This window comes from Balearica regulorum, chromosome 17 (genome assembly GCF_011004875.1).
Source record: "Balearica regulorum gibbericeps isolate bBalReg1 chromosome 17, bBalReg1.pri, whole genome shotgun sequence".
Classification (NCBI taxonomy): domain Eukaryota; kingdom Metazoa; phylum Chordata; class Aves; order Gruiformes; family Gruidae; genus Balearica; species Balearica regulorum.
The window spans coordinates 6,601,674-6,622,432 of record NC_046200.1 but is presented as its reverse complement, the minus strand read 5'-3'; the positions used below and the strand labels follow the sequence as shown (position 1 = coordinate 6,622,432).

Here is a 20,759-nt window from a genome sequence, read left to right as displayed (position 1 = left end):
TCCAACATTTTTTGACACTAATTCTCTCATTACACTGCTGCAGAGACAGCATTCTCTGCTTCTCGATCTTCAAGCCCAAGGTTAGCACTAATTTTCCACTGAACTTTGCCATTGAGTCATCAAAGAAAATAATAAGAGCTTACTCTCACAGTAGAAGAATGTTCCACATCTAACCAAGGAGTATTAATAATTGGGTTTGGATGAGGATATGTGGTACCTGCACTGAGAGGCTTTGTACCACAGGACAGCCAGATGTACATGTATTCATTCCCAAGAGACACCCAAAAGCCTCTCTGTTCTTAGTGAAGTCGTCTTTTTTTTAAAAGGTGACTGGGAGCTTTTGCTACTGAATAGTCTTGTTGCATATTTGTGCTTTAATAATCAAAATATTGTGCATCTCTGAGCTTCTTTTATGCTCTGTTTCTATTGAAGCATCACTTGAACCTGAGGAACAGCCCCAGTGTGATAGAACATGTTCTCTCTTTTCCCATAGCAACCTCTAAACGAACATGCACTATAAATATTTCCAGTTAGCTGATCACTTCAGATCTGCTGAGCACCATGATAGGTGAGCAATGATACAATCCTTTTGCGTACAATCATTTGTAATAAATTCACAATCAATGGTGCATTTCCAGGTAGACTAAAGGGTTGACTGTTTGTTGCAGTCACTTGTTAAATTTTTTTGAAATACAAAAAATGTGGCTGCTGAAAAAGTTTTTTGGGAGACTCCGGTAATGGGTGAGAGAACAAATTTCCCAGCAGTTGGTACTGACAACCACGGCCAGAGGCCAAGATAATCACATTCTCAGAAAACCATGTGGAAAATGAAAGCAACTTAAAAGAAAAAGGAGAATAATAAGCCCTGATCCTTACAATAGTGAAGATTTATGGATCTCTTGAACACAAACCATTCACTTTCCTATTTCTTATAGTGTTTGGTTCTTCCTTAAAAGCTGATTCTGGAGTTCCTTTAAAGGAAGCGGGGAGAGGGGGAAGGCAAGAAAATATTACCCACTTCCACTTCAGGGGTTCTTTAATAGTCTCACAAAAGCAGATTGACTGGGAAGTCTGGAGGGATTAATTTTGTTAAGAAGAAAATAAACTGCAATGTTCTAATGGGTCAGGTCTTTTTCATCTAGCATACTATTATTAAGCATCGGTTTGTTTCCGAAGGTGGAACAGTCCTCTTGGTTTTTCCAGTTTGCATCTTACAGAGCAAGCACCCAAGAAAAGAGCAGAATTTTTTTCTCACAACCAGACAACAAAAACTATGCAGGAGGATCTGGTCTGGTTTTATCCATACAGAGTTAGCCATGAGCTAGTCCTGGGTTGAAAAAGGTTATGGTATTATTTATTATGGCAATCTAACCTTGGCTGCTCTGGATGCTCTGCACATGTGAAAACATATGTTCCTTCAGACTCCCCCCTTCTTCTAACAGGGACCTAGTGCCTAGCTCTGCGTTGGACTCAGCCCAGGAGAAGGAATTTGTTACGACAGCTTGTTCCCAGAAAACTCATTACCTATCTCTTCCAAGGACAAGGCAATGGAAAAGTCCCAAAGGGCTAGATCCTGCCTGTGGGTGCCAGATGGACCAGGCTAGATGTCATCTACTTCTTTTCTCCAGCACTTCCACCTAATGATTTCTTCCACTCCTGCCTCCATTGTTTTATCCATTTTCAAAGCTCCCAATGCAGGACTTCTTCCATCTCATGACAGCTTTCTGTATAGACTATCCTGAGGTACATTGTTAGTGTAAGGCATGAATCTACATCAGCCCAACACTTACTATTTTTAATTGGCTAAATCTCTGCAAGTCATCTTGAAACAATATACTGAAAATTAGTCTTATTGTGCTATTTACAGCCATCTGAATCTTTTTTATAGTTATTATATCACGCGGTGAAAATCTTTGTTTTCCAGGCAGTAAACCAAGATGACAGACCCAGTGCTAATAAAGAGGGATTGTCAAATTACAGAAGTTATGAAAAAGACCTCATAGTGTTCACTTTTCCTTGCATAACAGGAGATTTGAGGGAAGAATTCACATGACTGGAATACTGATACGAAAGGGCACAGCTTGTTCAGAAAGGACACACAGGGAAAAAGAAAGGGTATATCAAAAATGTAGACCTGCTCAGAGCGCCAGAAACTACAGGCAGACAGACCTTTCAAAAATCTCTGTGTAAAAATAAAGGCAAAGGAAACAGGAACAGTATGGCAGCGTATGTCTGCTTTGGCTTGCCAAACCATGAGGCTAATGTGGATGGAGCCTTTTTTTACCCCTAAACATCTCAAGAGTTATCCAAAGCAAAGGATGAGGTGTTAACATGGAAGTAGCTTCATTTAATTAATGATAATGAAATACAGTTTATACAACTGTTTTTTCATGACTTATAAAACTGCAGCTGGTGATGTAACCCCATTATTTTTTTTTTTCTTTTTTTTTTTCTTTTCCTTACTCTGGGATGTCAAACCAGGAACATGGTATGTTAAAAATATGAAGTAGCCCCTACTTTGTGCTCTGTGCTGGTGATGCCTGAGATGGAGCATCATGTTGGGGTTTGGGTATCAGATTTCCAGAGAAGTGTGGTCCTCTGGAAAGACTCTGGAGGCAAGCAACAAAAATGATTGGCAATCTAGAAAATGTGGCCTGTCAAAAATGGTACAAGTTTTGAGTATATAGGTTTGCAGGGAAAGAAACTGTTGTTGATGTCCACTGGAGAAGGACAGGCTTCTATTTGTTATTTCTTAAACTGCCCTTGTAGAAATGTCAAGCTTTTTAAGAGAAGACATTAGGAAAAAAACTTGTGAGCTAGCTACACCCTGGAGAGACTCAGATTTCCATCACCAGAGGCTTTTACCAGTATAAGTGATTGTGTTTTACACACAATTCAAAATGGTCAGGAGCAATTACACAGCCAGTTACCACTGTTCAGCTGACAAGTGGCAATGAACTTCATAGCTTGGTAGTTCTGTATGCCTGGGAACACCCAGGAAAAGCAGTCTCACAGAGACAGGGTTTATTGGAAATCTGTAGGTTTGGCAAATATTTCTGGCTCTTAGCTTGAAGTCAGGGGGGCTCATAGTTTAATTTAGGATGACAAAGTAACAATCACATCAGCCCATACACAAAATTTCTGTGCAATAACATTCACAAACACACCCCCCCCCCCCCCCGAGGAGCTGAACTCTGAAAATGATCTCTTGACCTAAACAGTCTCAGTGACCCTTAATTATGCAATGATATCAACAGAAAGATCATTCTCCCATTTCCATGGCAACGGTACCAGCGAACAGCAAAGCTATCAAGGTCAGGCATATAAACTGAGAAAGAAAAGTAATTTTCTGTGTAATGGTTCATATGAGCTTTAACTGGAGTAGTGGCAAATAAATAGCCGTATACTTGCTTGATCGCCTGTCTCAAATGTACATAAGGGAAAAAAACAAAAAGAATTGCTGAAGTACAACTACAATCCCATTGCCTTGCTGTCTGGTTTCTAAAAACTGCTGGTGACTGCTGCTTCAGAGGATAACACAAACTGCAGAAAAGCATTCAGCTATGCAATGCTGTAATGCGAGGAACTTGATTTCTTATTAAGCTGGCATTGAAGAAGCCAAGCAACATATGGTTTTTATTGTGTTTATCAAAGTTAATGTCATAGCTGATGCTGTATTACTTGCAGAAAAGCTCAGTCGGAAAAATTCCAAAAAAATATTTTCTAATTTGTCAGATTAAAAATGTTTACTAACCGGTTTGACTCCCGCCTTCTCCCAAGGACCTGCTTGCAAATGGAAAATACGGAAAAATCTACGTACTTCCCTACTAAACTCCTTACAGAATCCAGGATCAGCCGCACCAGGCTCCGATTCCCTCCTCTTTTCTCCCTCACCCCTTTGCAATATCCATGAGGTGTCCAGGAGCAGGAGGTTTGCAGGTTGCCGGCCAGCTGCCTCACGGGGTGCAGGTTGGCTGCTGGGGACCTGCCACCAATGCCAGTGCTTGTGTCTGAGGATCTTTTGGCTTTCCGGAACCATCTCAAGCCCTTTGTTTTAGTAACATGCTGCAGTATTGGGTACAGTTGCAGTCCATCCACATTATGAAAATGAAAAATAGACTCTGTAGTCATTTATTTTTTTAATTTCTGAGCTGAGGATTTGCTGATTCTCTTGTTCTGTACGGTGGGCTCAGACCATAGCTCATGACAAGCTCCTTTATGCAGCTCCATACATATTTATGCCAGTCTTATTGCTGCTGACCGTTTTGAACATGTAATATGAATCATTACTATCTCTACTCACATGAGAACACCCAAGGCTTCGTTGTTCTGTTACTGTATTTGGATATTCCCTAGTTTTTTAATATCTTTATTAAAATAATTAACTTGGGAGGGTGGCTAGAGAAGCTACTTAGACTCCCTGGGGATAATAAACACAAGAGAGTTAAAGAGCATGGCTCTTCGTGGGGTGACTACAGCACCTCCCTTAGAATATCTCACTATTCTTGACATTCTCATGCTTTCAATTATCATCTGACCTAACTGTCTTTTTGATTATTTCTAATATTCTTCCAAAATAAAAGTGCTTTTTATTCAGTTTCTTTCAGTAAAATATGTTTCTGCCTCACATCTTTCTCAGTCGGAAAGAATGAGGCATAATTTCCAATTTCTATTTCCAAAACACTTGTAACATATCTATAGTTAATGGCATTTTATTATTTACCTGAAGATAGCATCTAAAAGTTTAAAAGGACTTTTGATTCTAAAATAGGACCTTTTCTTTATTGTAATTACCCATATTTTTCATTTATTTAATTTTATTTTGAGAGCGCATTGTCAGGAAAATATGTAAATCACACTTAGCTAAGAGCTGTGTCAGCCTGGGTAGTGATTTACAAGGTTGCCTAGAGCTCTACACAAGGTGCATGTTTAAATAAGCATTTACTTTATGCGATGGCATAACTATAATATTTGTCTTATTATTCTGCATAAAGCTGACATAGAGTTCTAGGATTATAAATTGGACCAAGGATGTAAATGCAACAGTTCAAGCAAACTCTTGGAGTTATTGCTGTTCACAGTGAATTGTACCATTTCATGATGAACAACCAGCATTTAATAGTTGCTCTGGTACCAGGCATAAAGCTATAACTCATAACACTGTCCTCCTCCTACCAGCATTTTCATGGCTTAAAATCAGATTAAAAGATTGAAACCAAAAAATAATTAGGAAATTTTTAAAAACAAAAGAATGTGAACTTCAAAGCTCTTTTTTCACTGTAGATTTTCAAAAGCTGAAAATTTCTGTTGTTATAATTCTAAAGTAAAGAAGACATGATATTCTTTAGACAACTTGGGTGGAGAGAGGGCGATACCACACCTGCATTGTTCACATATGTCACAATATCATTTCGCTAACAACATCTTTGACCCGACTCCTTCGTATGCTGGAGTATCCCATGAAAGACACATCAGGAATGATCCAACCGTAGGCATGGGGTCAAGAGAGTATTTTGTTCTTATTAAATGCCATATAAATCCTGATTTGACTTAAGGAGGCCCCATCTCAACATAGTACACCCTCAAGCTCCTACAGAGAGAACAGCTTTCACCTGCAGCGACGGCTTTTAGCATCTATTGGGGACTGATAGTGTGGAATCAAGAAATTGATTCAACCATAGATCAATAAGGACAACATAGGTTTCTAGACATTGAAGAGGAGAAATAGCTGAAGGGTGGGTTGGTATGACCCCTTCTTTCATACCCTTCCCTTTCATTACTGATTTTGTTGTGCTCAGAGCAAAGTTTCATCATAGGGATTTAATAACCAAGTTTTAATAAACCTCATTCTATCCTGACATTCAGATATGAAAACAAACATGCCTTAGCATCTCTAATGAAAAGTATTATATCCTTATACTCAGAAAATCCAGCATCTCTTAAATATCAAGTTTTCCTAGTATATTTCGTACCTATTTCATAGAATCATATAATAGTTTGGGTTGGAAGGGACCTTTAAAGGTCATCTGGTCCAACCCCCTCCCCTGCAATGAGCAGGGACATCTTCCAACAGAAGTCTTACTGCCCTTCCTAATACAAGAAATAGGCACACGAGTAGCAGAGCTGCTTGTTCTTTTGGAGTTCTCAATCAACACACCCTGATTACCCTGGAGCAGTAAATCATGTTTAAGGAGAAATGACATATGGAAAACAATCCTCACAAAGGACAATTTTGGCTCAGAAGGGGACAACCAACTAAAAAATAAGCTGTGGAAGGACTCATAATGGCATCTTGTCCAGCTCAGTCATGAGACAGGATTAGTTGTCGCTCCTGGCACCAGAATTAGTACTGACAGACATTTGTGCAACCACTTCTGAAAGCCGTTCAAAGACAGAAGCTCATCAGCTCTCCAGGTGATCAACTCCATTGCTTTGCAACTCCCATCCCACTACTGGAAACTTGAAGATATTTGATTTTTTCATCAGTTTAAGCCTATTACTATTTGTTCCTTTTTCTGTGGTTGTGCAGAGCAGGCTCGTCTCAGCAGCTATGTTGTATATACTTTTAAGCTTTTATTACTTCTCCCAAAATGTGCCTGAAATGCTCCTGAACAATCACAACATGGCCTGGAGCCTTTCTCCAGTGCTCTGACTCTTAGCATCTGCGGTAAAGAAAGCACTACCATTACTGCCATTATGGTTCCCAAAAGATTAGCACTTCCTCATTAATACTCTCATTGGCAACATTCAAACCCACGTATTTTCAGTCTACAACTCTGAGTCTAATAAGGAGATACCCAAACTGCCTTTGTATTTGTCATATTCAATGAGCCAAAAATTTAATTAGGTTGAAGACATTATCATTGGCAGTAGCACTTCAGCTCACTAATTGTCATTGCTTAATGCTTTCATTTTAATTATTTCCTTTATTGCCAGTCAACTCTCCTCCTTCCAAGAGTTTTCTTGAGGTACATCACTCATGCTGTTTGAAGCCATGTTCAATGAACATGATTCCTTACACACAATTAGAATTGTCAAGAAAAGGAATTGCTGAAAGCAGATTTGGCCTGCCACACTGCTCTTTCTAACTGATGGCTCTTCTTCAGCAAATGGGAAAAGCTCTTTTCTTTTTCAACAGAGCCCAGAAAAGCAGGAGCTACATTTCTCCGAGGGTTGCACTGCAGCATCTCCCACCCAGAAAGACACAGAAAGAATTTTCTAGTGATATGGATTTTCATTCCCCGTAGACTTTCAGAAGAGTTTGCAGATTGTAACTTGCTCCTCAACCCTCTTGGAAGGGGGGGGGGGGGGAAGAAATTCTGTAATGATATCACAAATGGGTGGAATTTAGTTATGGAGAGAGATTATGGTATCTCCTTTGGCAGGAAAGCGCTCACGAGAGCCTCAAGCAAGTGCCATGACTGACAAGTACGTTCTGTGACAATGAACTGCTGCAAATAATCCTTAGAAAGAGAAGTCTTTGGACATCAAATGACATGAAATACGAATGGAAGCACAAGAACAAAATGCAACAAATACACAGTATCTTGCAGAATAATGCCTGATGTTAAAAGCACCAAAGCTATCAGCACTAACTCGAAGGCTTGGTATCTGAAACAAAAGGTGACTGGGCTGAAAGGCAGGCGGTCTGTTTATAAACAAAGTAAAATACTGATGCAGAGTCATGACACGGAATGGATCATTGATTAAACGGATGAGCAATTTGCCACAGTGCATTCGGTGTGCTGCAGGGATATAATAGATGGCTTGGCAAAGTGCTTTGGAATGGTCAATTACACAGTTAAACCATACAGATGTCTGCAGCATCATGAGCTGTTGGAGGACAACCCTCTTGCATTTGTATCTGTCAAAGGGAAAATCTTTCTGTACAGGTTTGTTTTTTTTTTTTTCCCCCCCAAATAACCAAGGGAAGGAACAGATTTGCATTAAACCTACGTACTCAGTTTTCAATTTCATCCAAAGTGGTTTATGCTATATTAAAAAAGGTGGAACGGACTGACAAAACAGCTTACACAACTTGCTTGCCCTGTGGAGTTTTCCTTGAAGCCCTATTTTGCTCCCATGCACTGCAGCTACTGCCATTCATTCCAATATTCAGTCATTAATTTAACTAAACAGAAAAAATGGTTTTCCTTCCCTCGATAGAGAACTAAGAGGCTGTTTTATTATTTTACTGAGTGAAGATCAAGCTTTGAGGGACAAAGGAAATGAGTAAAATGAAAGAAAGAATGGGGTAAAAAGCTAAGAAATATTTCCGATTTTGTGGTAATTGCTTTCTCTGTGGATGACTATGATAGCTATCACTGCTGGTTCACTGGCTCCTGAAGTATACACTTTATAAAAAAAATAGAGTTTTTTCCAACTCCTTGGACCATTTCAGAGCAAGCAGTGAGAAAGTAATCAAGAGTTGGACTTGGCAATTTATTAAGAAAAGTTAATGGAACTGTCTCTTTGGACAATGCAATGCAAAAGTGAACTAGCTGGGAAAGCGCAGTGGTATGGCTAAGCATGGTACCTTTGTTTCTAGACTAAAACTACTATTCCTGCAAAAGAGACATGCTTTGCATTTCTTCCCCTATTACGATTGATATTAGTCTTAGTGCAAAACTAAAATATTTGAAAACTGTTATTATACTTGTAAAAAAAGAAAAACTTTTGTAATCCAGGAAGCAGGTAAGTCATGTAACCAAACAGCCACCTGTGATAAACTTAATCAGGGAAGAGTTCTCCCCCTGGGTAATGAAATGTGCAGGTTTCTAAAACACTCTCACATTAAATATAAATTCTCACTGTAACAGGGAAGTAACTTCCCAAGTAAACACAGCAATGAGTCTTTGAAGGGGCACAACAGCAAGAAAAGAAGCTATTTAGGTCCTAATAAGACTTAATGAATGCATTGACTGGAATTAAGACTTTACATGCAGCAGAAATAAGTAAGAAAAAGAGTTCAAATGGTCCATAACTCAGAAATGTAATCATGTGCCTTTTCAAGCACGTGAGCAATTCCATTAAATTAATCTCCTTTAATTGCATTAAGCTCAGAGAGACTACTCATATGCTTAAACTCAAACATATGATTAATTATTTCCCTAAAAGAGGGCCCAGTCAAGAAGAATGTATAATGCAAACAAATGCTGTGTGTGTACATTTAAATGTTTCAAGGTATTTGATTCAGCATTCTATAAACTAAAACATTCAGATTATCTTTTTTGTTGAAAAATCTGTTCCCTGGGTGCAAAACATTCTCAGAAAGCAGGATCTGAATTATTACATAAAATTATTTTGCTGAGAGTCAATAGCTAATCATTGAATACAAGGTTCAAATATAATCAATCACCATTAAGTGAAACAACGCATATTCTATACATGTGTTCAATATGCTTCAGAAAACAATACAAAAAGCATCTTCTTAAGTAAATTCAAGTAATAAATAGGAGCCGATAACAATTCGTTGCTCAGCTCTTACCAGCAAACTGCTCTTGCAGAATTAAAGTTTCAGATGCTAAAAAAGTGACTGTTTTCCCGGACACACAAAAATTCCTACAATCAAATACTTACTGTTCAGACTGTTGCAGGAGTCTCATTTGCATTAATTAGCATCTATGATCATATACTGATTAATTAATTACATTCATTTTGCCTTAAATTATTGGTCATTTTGCAGTTTAAGTGTCATATAAACTTACTTTTTATGCTGCTTCTTCAGTTTGTCCTATATTTTATTTTGGGGGTGCTATTATTATTTACTTTAAGTAAACAAACAAACAGACGTGTCCACACCAGTATCTCTGAAACTAGTGTTCTGCAAGATGCTGTCTGACATCACCCTGTGACGAGCAACCTCTGAGCCTGAAGAAGTCCAACAGCCCATAATGTTTTGCACTTTATTCTGGGTGAAATGTGAATGGGGAAGTTGAGTAAAATTAATTTTATGATAAAAAAGGAATTTTGTGCACAACCTCCTTTTCGATTTTGGCTTTTAAACATGAATTTTGACGGACGCTGCCTTCAGAGCGGAGCACTGGCTCACCCCGATGCATATTCCGTAGTCACTTTTGAGTCAGCATTTGAGAGGACCTGTTGCCATATGGAAAATCAGGAACAATTACTCTAAATAATTGCATCAGTTTATTGCTGTCTGTTGCCAAGAGAAACAAGCCTTGTTGGTAATATCCACTCGTGTTGCCAAGTAACTTAATCTTTAGGGAAACTAAATATGCTCCAGTACTAGCACTTCTCTAACAAATATCCTTTCTAAGTGATAGCATCATGGCTCAAAACTGCATCTTTGTTGTGACAATTTCCTACGGTAATCTCTGTTCAGCTATGGGCTGATGGCCTCAGAGGTGTGAGTTATCACACCTGGCTTGAGACATGCCCAGAGATGGTATCTGAGTACACGCTGGGCAGCCTAGGCTTCCTTCAGTCTCTGGGGAAAAATCAGAATTTTTAAGGCAGGTGAGATGAACACATAACAGACGAGTTGAGCTACATAGCAGAAGCACCCATTTCTCCACTGATCAGGAGTCCAGGTGCAGGTGGCAGCTTTACTGAGCTCTAAAGTTAAGGGAGACGAATCCAGGTCAGGTGCTGTCCCATCCGGGCTGCAGCAGAAATGGAAGCCAGGCCTCGTCAGCATGATTAAACTTTTCCTTTGGCAGCAAACCCTGGCAAGAGGCGAGCCTGATGACGAGCCTGTTTGGTAAAACCTGAAGGCTGGGATTTTCGGACTGCAATGGCTGTTCATATTTGAAGTCAGCAGGAGCTGGGAGCGTGAGGCTCTTAGTCAGGTACAAATATTGGCCTGAGCTACCAAGGACAGGCAAGCTGGCGCTGGCACCTCCCTCACCCTCCTGCCACAGGCGCTGCTGCCGTTCTCCAGCCAGCTTTGCCTACGCCTTTCAGTTCATTATCACTTGTAAACTTCGAAACCCTGCTGTTTAAGTGCTATCATCCAAATTGTTGCAGACAACAACTTACTGTTTCATTCACTTACATTTCATTCCAGCTTGAAAAGACACGCAGAAATCCCTCCTTTTTTCCCCTCTCAAGTTTACTGGGTTGAGCAGGCTTCCCCACCACAGCTCCTTGCATTGCAGTTCTTATCTTCTGTCTTTGGCTTTCGGAAACCATGAACGCAACCCTAAAAACCCCACTTCTGCCTCATGTACCACTTCACTGCAGCAAACAACTGCAACATGATGACAAAGTGCCTCCTTCTCTCACCAAAATCACGTTGTGCCATTTTAATTCAGCTGTTTCTAAGAAGTGCTTGATAAATTCTTTCTAACATGCTGCAGTTTCCTCCCTAGCTAATATCAACTGAACTGCACTATTCAGATGGGTGCCTGACAGGCCCTTTATCTGAGGCTCATATTACACAAAGTGTTTTGCAGTCTTCAGTGATTCCTCCCTAAACCAATTGAACTTGTTGATTCAGAAACTACCTTGTAGTCCTTGCTGACAGCAACTCGACAGAAACTACAGAGCTTACTGCGTTCTTCTGATTTCTCTGTGCTCTCTGTCACGGATTCGTTTTGCTGTGCTTATCCACTCTCACATGTTAACAACCTCTAATCAACATCCAGGATCCTTCAGTGGTTGGAGGCATGGGTTTTTTCCACTAGGAAAAACATTCCCCATGCAGCTGTCAGAACAGAACCCTCTTTTGTTTTGTTCTCTTCTTTTTTTGGAAAACAGAACCATGGACAGAATGATTTCACACTAGGCATATAAACTTCTCACCTGTATAAGGAATACTGATGACAAGAAAATGAAATCCAGTGTTACGAAGGCCTTATATTTCTCTTTTTTCCAACAGGCCAGTTACTTTCTCCGTGACATCCTCTGTACATGAAACTAATTCATCATGCCTCACTGCTATGTTGAATCAGGGTATAAATACCCTCCAAGATCTGATTTGGAAAGCTATTTATGCCTTTCTCATTTCAAATTTCTTCTGAGGACCCATTTCTGTAATGATATCTACAGAAAAAGAACTATTCTGTATGTTCTGTTTACCTTCGATTATATTTCATTGAATTAATTTAGTTCTATGAGGAAACCTGTTCTATCAAAGCATATTTCTGCTTAACCAATAATTTATTGATTGAATGCTTCCAGATATATCTTCCCATTGATTACCATTTTTCCCCATCACCATCACTTTTGTTAGGTCAAATCCAAAAACTGTATTTTAAAAATCACTTGGCACAAGAAACATCTTTTAGCCAGGGTGTCTGGAGGAGTCCCCTTTTCAGTACAGAGCTCCACCATTCCAAATCTACAGCTGATAATACTGGAACTAAGGACATATACTCCTGATTAAACGGATTTCATGTTGTTCCTAGACCAACCATTCATAAATTGGTTTACCTATGTACACACATATAGTTTTATTTTAAAAAAATAATAAATATTAGTGTGCAGGATACAGTATGAATTGAATCAATCATTTGTAATACAAGTAAAGAAATATCTAAGTACATAGAGGAATCTGTGCGTCTTCTACTTACGGAGGTTGTTCCTTTGTCTTCGTAATTCTAATAGTGTATAGAAATTGGCATTGACAATATAGTTATTTGCTTCCTAAGGTTCTATATTTCCTTGGTATTTCTGAAGGTCACAGGGACTCAGTCAAACCTGAAACAGTTATTTTAATTCCCAGTCTTTTCATTTCACTGCAATGTAATTATCTTATAGATTTTTGTGTAGACTTATTTACTGTTTTTCTTTTCCTGTTGGATAAGTATACAATAATTAAACTAACTTCAATTAGGTAACTGTCACCAATATTTAAAACTTAATGGCATTTTAAAAATTACATAAGTAATCCAAGCATAAAAATTATTCTTTATGATACCATTTCAGAGCAGTGGCACCAAATCCTTATCATACAATAGCCTGTGACTCAGAAACATTAAACACAAACCATCATCACATTTTTCTTCTATCTGTTACATATTCCTTGAGTTGCATAAAGCGTCCTTTTTATATTTGGACTAAAGCATCTTTATGAGATACAAAATACAAAATGAAACATTCAGCATCTGACTTTAAACTCATATTAAATTATCTTCTTAGCTACCCATATGTAATCCTATAGATTTTAGAAATCAGAATTTGTCCTAGTGTATTCAGATGTAGGGATGTATCTACCTTACATTTCCCCTCTAGCCTTGCTAGTGCAGTATTTTAAAGATGATACACTCTCAGAGAGGCCACCATCCCAAGGGGCTCAAGACACCTTAATATAAGACCCGCTTGAATTTAAATCCAGCATAAGTCTGCGTGCTTTGCAGTATCAAGAGAGGCTTACAGATAAGCATATGCCTAAATATTACGCTGAATTGGAGCTAGAAACAAGGTTTATCTGAAGGAGCAGAATAGTTGCAATACCCCAGTACAGATTAACGATGCTCTGTGAGATTTATCTTTGAATATAGCAGGAAGAGGAAAGTCTCCATTAATAAAAGGGAAAATCATGAATCAGCAAATGCTGGAGACTGTAATAAGCAGGAAAACACTTTAGCTCATGCTGAACCACAGGTCTCATCCTGTGCAGTATTTGGCTTTCATAAAATATAGGTTAACTGGCTGCATTCAAGAGAATGATATGCTACCTTTAACATTATTTGCTTTTTACTAAAGACAAATCATATCAGTGTTCTGGGAGAAGTCCACGATACACGTCTTCATGATACAACATTGTGTGAGATTATTAACTTGTTATAATATAATTTGAATGAGAAAAACTTACTTGAAGGCATTGGCATCTCCATGGACCTTATAGTTGTCTGCACTGATTCTTGAGATAACCCTTGTGACAGCAATGAGAATACCAATATTGACCTGAAGAAGAAGAAGGAACGAGAGTCGGTCAGGAAGGTACGTACTGACTGTGTCAGAAGTGCAAACTGCCCTAGGAGTCTATTGTATAAATACAACAGAAAATAGGAACTCTGTGTGTTGTATTTATTTGGCAAAAGAGGTTTCCAGTTTGGGGCTGGTATAGTTTGACCCTTGTCAATGGATTTCCCTCTCCCCACAGTGGGTAGTTTTTGCTTGTACTTTCTGTCCTTCAGGAACAGTCCTTGTCTGTTTAGGATAAGGCTGGACTGATACATTGCTTCACAGATAAAGAAGTGCTCAGGATTCCTACTGTACAAATAAATACCCTAGTAATCTACTACCAGCTGACAAATTAAACAGAAACTTCAGTGAACGGGGGCATGTGTCTGCATTCTTTTTGGTTTTGTGCTTGCATGTGCACAGACTTCAGAGAGCACCTTTCTTGCTAGACTTCACAGTGTACAGTTCCTGTTTCTCACCAAAGTCTACTTGCAATTTAAGCACAAGATTATTTTAAAACAGCAATGAGGAAAATATGTTAAGCCTGAACTCTGCTCTTCAAAAGCCCTGCTCTTTTTGATGTCAGGCCCAGCAGAAGCATCAAGAAAATGAAAAGAACTCCCACCAGAAAAGTAGGAAATCTTGAAAAGACTAACACTGCCAATGTGTAACAAACGAGAGTTTGCTCTGGAGCTACAGGTGAAGAAAGAAGGAAATCTTGATCACTTAAAGGAAATGTGGCAAACATCGCGTTGCTGCACAAAGACCTTGGGTTTAAAGAGAGAAAACAAAAAGAAAGAGGAGAGAATGTGAAGGTGAAAGACGTATTTCCCTTTTCCTGTCCAAAGTTACACATCAGCTACAAAGCTGATATTTAGCATCAAGTTAAGCACAAGAGTAAAACAAAACTACCCTGAACTACAGAGAAGACTTCAATATAGTGCTGTTGCTCAGTTAAAACTCAATAATCATTCTCTATTTTGACATCAATATTCTAATTCTGAGGATGAGGGTGAATTAAAAAATGTTTAAGTTTGATGATAATGATTTCCTTGATATTTTTCAAATCTTCTGACTACTATTTCCATTTTAGATTTCTAAGGACAGATCATTACCTGGTGTAAAGTAGGACCATAATTGTGATAGTTTATTCCTGCCACAGCTTTTTAGCCCATCCTAAGAATACCCTGTGGAACCTGACAGCTTTTCAATTACAAGCATACTTGTTGTTCAATCAGATTTACAGAGATGAATAAGAAGTGAAATTCAATGGTCTTGGGATCATTTTCCCTATTCCCATGAAATCATATTTTGTAAATATCTTTTATAAATTCTTTGAGATGGTAATAAGCATTTTTGAGATACCCACTTATATGTTAAATATGCATGTTGAGTGAAGCTGCAAACGATGAGCATGAACAAATTACACTTTCTCTTCTTTCTCTCTTCCCTGTCTCCTCCAAACTCTCCAATTTTCTGCTGCATGTCCACCAAATGATCATCATCATTACTCCCGCTTTTCATGGGAACTGCACAGGAAATGCCTCTCTGTACCCCTGACTTCTTTCCTGACACATGATCTTTCAGCAGCCGTTTTTAGTCTTTTATCTAAAATATCAATCTCACCTTTTGACATTTCCTTGTGATGTCTCACTGACAGTTCATCCTGGCAGTTTTCCATGATCTCTTTTTCTGGTGACTGCAGGCAACAGTACACTCCTGCCAGCCTCACAAGCACTTAACCCTAATGCTTTTTTCCATTTCTAATTCTTTTTAGACAATCCTACATTTTGCTTTCTGCATAGCATTTTTAAAAATATGAAGATTATGCCTAAATAACGTATATTCAAATACTCCCTCCAAAAAAATCCAGTTAAGTAAAAAAAATAAAAAATGAAACCTCATTCTTCTGATTTTCCTCCATCTTACAAAAGTCAGTGCAAGTTATGAATGAGAAGCACCAAGAAATGGATATTCAGAATCTTGCAAACTCTCACTCAAATGGGACACGAACCCTAAGATCTGGTCATGAAAATGGCACAAGTAAGATAATCTCAGAGGAGAAAAATTAGATGGTTTTCTAAAGCACAAACTGTTTGGCATTTCTAGCTGAATTTTCATTTCTTTACCTAAAGTTGGAAATTAATTTCCTAGGTATTTTGGATGGTCTAAAGCAGAAATTTAAAAAGGCCTTGAGCTTCTCCTCTTGTGCAGTCAGTGTGACTATATCCTTTCCAGGGTGCATTAGTAATATGTTTAAAAGATGAGAAGAAAACACTGTGATCTCACTGCTGATAAAAAACCAAGGCACTAGTAAAATGAGCAATAGACCATTACACCCAAGTCCCAAAGTTCTATATTTAAATTTTCTGAACCACTTGGAAATTTTTGTTTAGGTATTTTGAGAAATTAGAGTAATCTCATCCAGCCTAAACAAACAGATTAGCTATAAATGTCTTCCTTTGCTAATGTTTCAGTAAGTAAAGCACGGAGGTATTTCCACTGCCCTTATAATGGGAAACCAAAATACAGCCACTGAATTGTTCCTCCAGTGATTTTTTTTGGCATCTGATGTAAATACTTCACCAATTATTTGAACAGGAGATTGCTTAGTTGGTGAAACACTCATTATGCTTTAACTTATATCAGAATGTTCAGACTAGGAGAATAAACATTTAGATAAGGGAACCGTATAGACTTCCTATTTTTTTACTTTTCTGAAAGGCCAGCTTACCTGACAGTTGGAGTTGTTTTGCCTTAAAATTACGCAGGAACTTAGAATATTTTTACTTGCAGGTACTGGCCACAGTCTACTTTAAAAAAAACTATAACTAATAACATTAGCACTTGTTTTCTAACTCACAGGACTCCCTTCAAGGCAGCTTGTCCAACCCCAGGCACTCACAGGTCTCTGTGAAATCAGCAGGAGATGCCAGCTCCCGTTAATGTTGGCTTGATCCAAAGCCCACCAGAGCCCATGCAAAGATCCCTATGACATCAGAGAGCTCTGGCTCACTCCAGTGACTTTATCTGACTAAAAGATGTCAGATCAGGAAGAGAGTTAAATGAGTAAAAAGGACCACTTTCAATATCTTTTCTCATCAAAAATTTGTCAGACCAGATACAGTGAGACAAATTCTTTCCATTGCTTAGGGTTTTTTTGCAGGGGTTTCACCTAGATTTCCTCCAAGTCTCATGAGATTATTGTTTCTTCTTTAGTGCAGCGCAGAAATCCCATGTGTAAAACCCTCTGATGTGGTGTGTTGCATCCTAGCCAAGAAAAGGCTTGGCAGCACAGTGGAACTAAAAAAAAAAATGTTTAAAACATATTGCCTTAATTAAATCCATTGACCTGCTTTCCTCTAAAACCACAAACTATTTTACGCTCCACTTCACTTTCGGGCAACAGTGCAGGGAGTTATAACTGACTCCTCCAATCTGAGGTTTAACATGGTGCAAGTTAATTTGATCCTTATCATGACATCATTAGTAGCACAGCAGTGTTGCAAGTTGTTGCAGTTGCAGCCCATTGCTAGGTCACATCGGAAGTCATTACTGGATATTCCATATACAGCTAGTCGATTAAATTAGATCGATGTTGAAATATGGGAGAATGATTTTGGAAAGCCTGCTTCCACTCTTACCTATCCCAGAGCAACTACGTATGGAATAGGCTAAATTGATTTATTTTAGACTTCTGTGTACATTACTTCATATTCATGCACGTAGTATGACACTAGTCAGAGCTGAATATCAGAGCAAAACTTTGAGGTTGGAAAGGAAATACACAAGAAAATAAATAATATATAAAAGGCGTTACAGATCCCTGACTTCTACTCTTTCCTAATATTAACCCTTAATTTTTAATTTCTTACAATCTGTCCCCTTTGAAAAAAATGTTGCATGCTTTCCTGTTGGTTAAGTAAGAAGAAATTTAATTTAAAAATAATGAAGGAATTTGATTTTAAAATAGTAAAAGTGCTCATAACTGAGTGCTAATAAGAAAAAATGAGAAAATGAGAAGCTTAGCAGCTGTGGTCTGTTCATTTGTGCTCTAATCCTCCACAGCACTTAAGTATGTACTTGATTTCAATGACTCTGAGGAATCCTACTGTTTCAAGGCCTTTAAACACTATGGGTCCAATTCTGTCACCTTTTCCCATGATGAACAATGTCTAATAAGGAACACAAATTGTCACTTTTCAATCAGTGGGCCTACCTGCAGAGTAAGATATTATTCAGCCTACAAAAATGATCCCAATTCCACACTGGTACGTAAAGTTATGAATAAATACCATGAGGCAACAGAAATAAATCATGCATGATCAGCAGGTATAAGGGAGAGAATATTTTTTTTATAGAGCGAACATTTGTAAGCAAGTACCAACCAAAGACAGTGATGGCAATCTCAGCCTGGGACCCGAGTTCCACGGAGTCCCATCTGAAGACAGTGGGTACAAAGCTGATGTCCCCACAGCACAGAACTGTTAGCAAAATGCTAATGAAAATCATTTAGCATCCATAAAAATGCTGTTTATCAGAAAGACTTGTAAAAAAACACCAGGAAAGTAACTACTTAAAGGGAAAACAATAGAAAGGGCTTGCCACTACATCCCAATATCTCGCCCCCAATGGATTGTTCACAGTCTGCAGCACACCCACTGCTCCGCACACACAGATGCTTTCCACAGAATTTCCTTAATTCTGCCATATCTATGGAAACACACCAAGGCAGCAGATGGCTGATAACAAACAAAGCCTTCTGCCAGAAGTTTTAATGTCTTGTTCCAAAAATTCAGGTGCTTTGTCAAGTTTGGTTTTTGGGTTTTTTTTCCTTTGAAAACAAGTCCCAGGCTCACTTTGGCCGAGATTGGTTTGGGTTTCAAATTAATTGCAACAATTTTTTTGTGAAGCTGCCTTAAGAGGATGCTATAGAGGCTTGAGTGTTGTGGTTGGGAGGTGGGGGAGAGTAATCTTTAAACCTTAAGACGCAGGTAGAAGCCAAAAGACCTACACATAGAAGGAACTATTTCATCACATCCCTTGACTCAGACCCCAAGGAAAGAGCACTTTACATACGGGAATCCATATAGGGCTGGGAGGTTCTGTGAATTACTCCCTAGAAAAGTATGTGTGAGTATTTTTTCCCAGTCACACTCCCACCACATCATTCTGTTTTAAGGCTCCGTGATGTCTATATTGCCTGTGAGGCTGTGGCAGGACAAAATCAGACTGTGTCTGCCTAGTCTCCAGGGTGTGGGAGTTGAAAGGAGCAGTCTCCCTGTTTTCTTCACAGCATAATCCCTTTTTCTTGGCAGAGAGAAACTGTGGATGGAAGTAGTCAAAAACTGCCTTTCGAAACGTATTTTCAGAGCTAAGCACTAGTTCATGCAACTAGTGGCTAATTTGTTATTTTAAGAGCACAGGCATACATGCACGCACAAAATAGTGTTTAGCCTTGTTATTTCCCTATAGGCACTAACACATTTTTCAGCTAGCATATTCAATGCCCAGAGAGAATAATTTGTCAGCTGGCTTGCTGCTATTTTGGGCAGAGCTGGGTTTAGACTATTTAACAAATTGCTCTACGTGGATCAACCTTGTGAGCTCATTTTTTTCTCTTTCTCAAAATATTTGTATCCCTATAAGAATATAACTTGAGCTGCACAAATGTTATATATCATAAGCGAGAGCCAGACAGTTAAACCCTTACTTTCACTGGCAAGCAGCTACGCATGCAAATTGTTGAAGGCTGTGCTCACTCAGGTGAGTAAGCACTTCACTATCTGGCATGTTTTGATTGATATCATCTTTGGACAGCAGCTGGGAAAGATTTGATTTCACTGGTAGCATCTCATTTCCTCCTTTGCTGCTGAACAATGGCCAGAAAGCAAGTGCTAATGTGAGAAGGAGACATTTCAATATTAGATTATTTTAATTGCTCTCCAATCATCAATATCTACATATCTTTGAATATGAACTCACATGCAGAAGGTCTAAGGTACAGTCCAACAAGAAATTAAGTTTGTTGGAACAAAGTCCAGAGCTCTTTAGCCAGCTCTAATCCAGTGATCAACATTTCTTATTTACATGTATATGCTTTCACTTAGGTAAAAGACATTCTGCCCTTCCTGCACAGGGATTTTCCAGTGTTGTCATTAATAGTTTGATTAAAATGCTAACATGAGGCAATTTCTGCCACATCAATATAGCAACTATTTTCATTGTTTTCTTAATATATGTTTATATAGCATAGTTTTTCTTGGGTGGAAGATGCTGGATTAGGCTGGGCTGGGCTCCTTATAAGAGATGCTGATTTTGCTGTCTCCCAGGCAAATGTTAGGATGTCCACTCAGCTGCAGTGTAAAATTGCCTGAGATGGAAAAGGTCAGCCAAGGAGCCACCTTCTGCTTGCCAAATAGTTATAGAGATATGCAATGGTAAACATTAGTTCTATATGCATAGCTCTCCTTCCTTCCTTTGGCTTGTGAGCAGGATTTGTGGGGTTTTTTCTGCATGACGAGATTTGGGGAAGTTTCTTTCTGCTTTCCATGGAAATCCTAGCTTCTGTAGGGAAGTACAAAGTATAGTCAGTACCTTCTTTTGATTCTTCCTCCAAGCAAGCAGTCAGGATCTTATTTCACCTGACCCTCCTTAAACACCACAGCAGGCAGACTCCGGTCTCAATTTGGGCTCATGCCTTTAAAATCTAAGCTTTAAAGACAATCTGATTTCACTAATCAGTGAGTCTATTCCATGTTCATACTGTCACTCTGACATTATAACCTGCAGCAAAAATCATAGATAACCTGATCAATTAAAGTATTGGAAACAGTGCTGAAGAGGAATAATCTCCCACTTCATCCCTGCAAACACCCCTGACTCCT

General features: G+C 38.7%; 1 protein-coding gene across 3 annotated transcripts in view; it reads right to left on the bottom strand.

Annotated features, from left to right (window-relative positions):
* The window catches only part of ADGRD1 (adhesion G protein-coupled receptor D1), a 158,102-nt gene that overhangs the window by 16,829 nt on the left and 120,514 nt on the right, over positions 1–20,759 (bottom strand). For all 3 annotated transcript variants that reach the window (XM_075769598.1, XM_010310767.2, XM_075769599.1), the window contains one exon: positions 13,781–13,872. In XM_075769598.1, the coding sequence (XP_075625713.1) occupies positions 13,781–13,872 (92 nt within the window). The remainder of the gene's footprint in view (positions 1–13,780; positions 13,873–20,759) is intronic.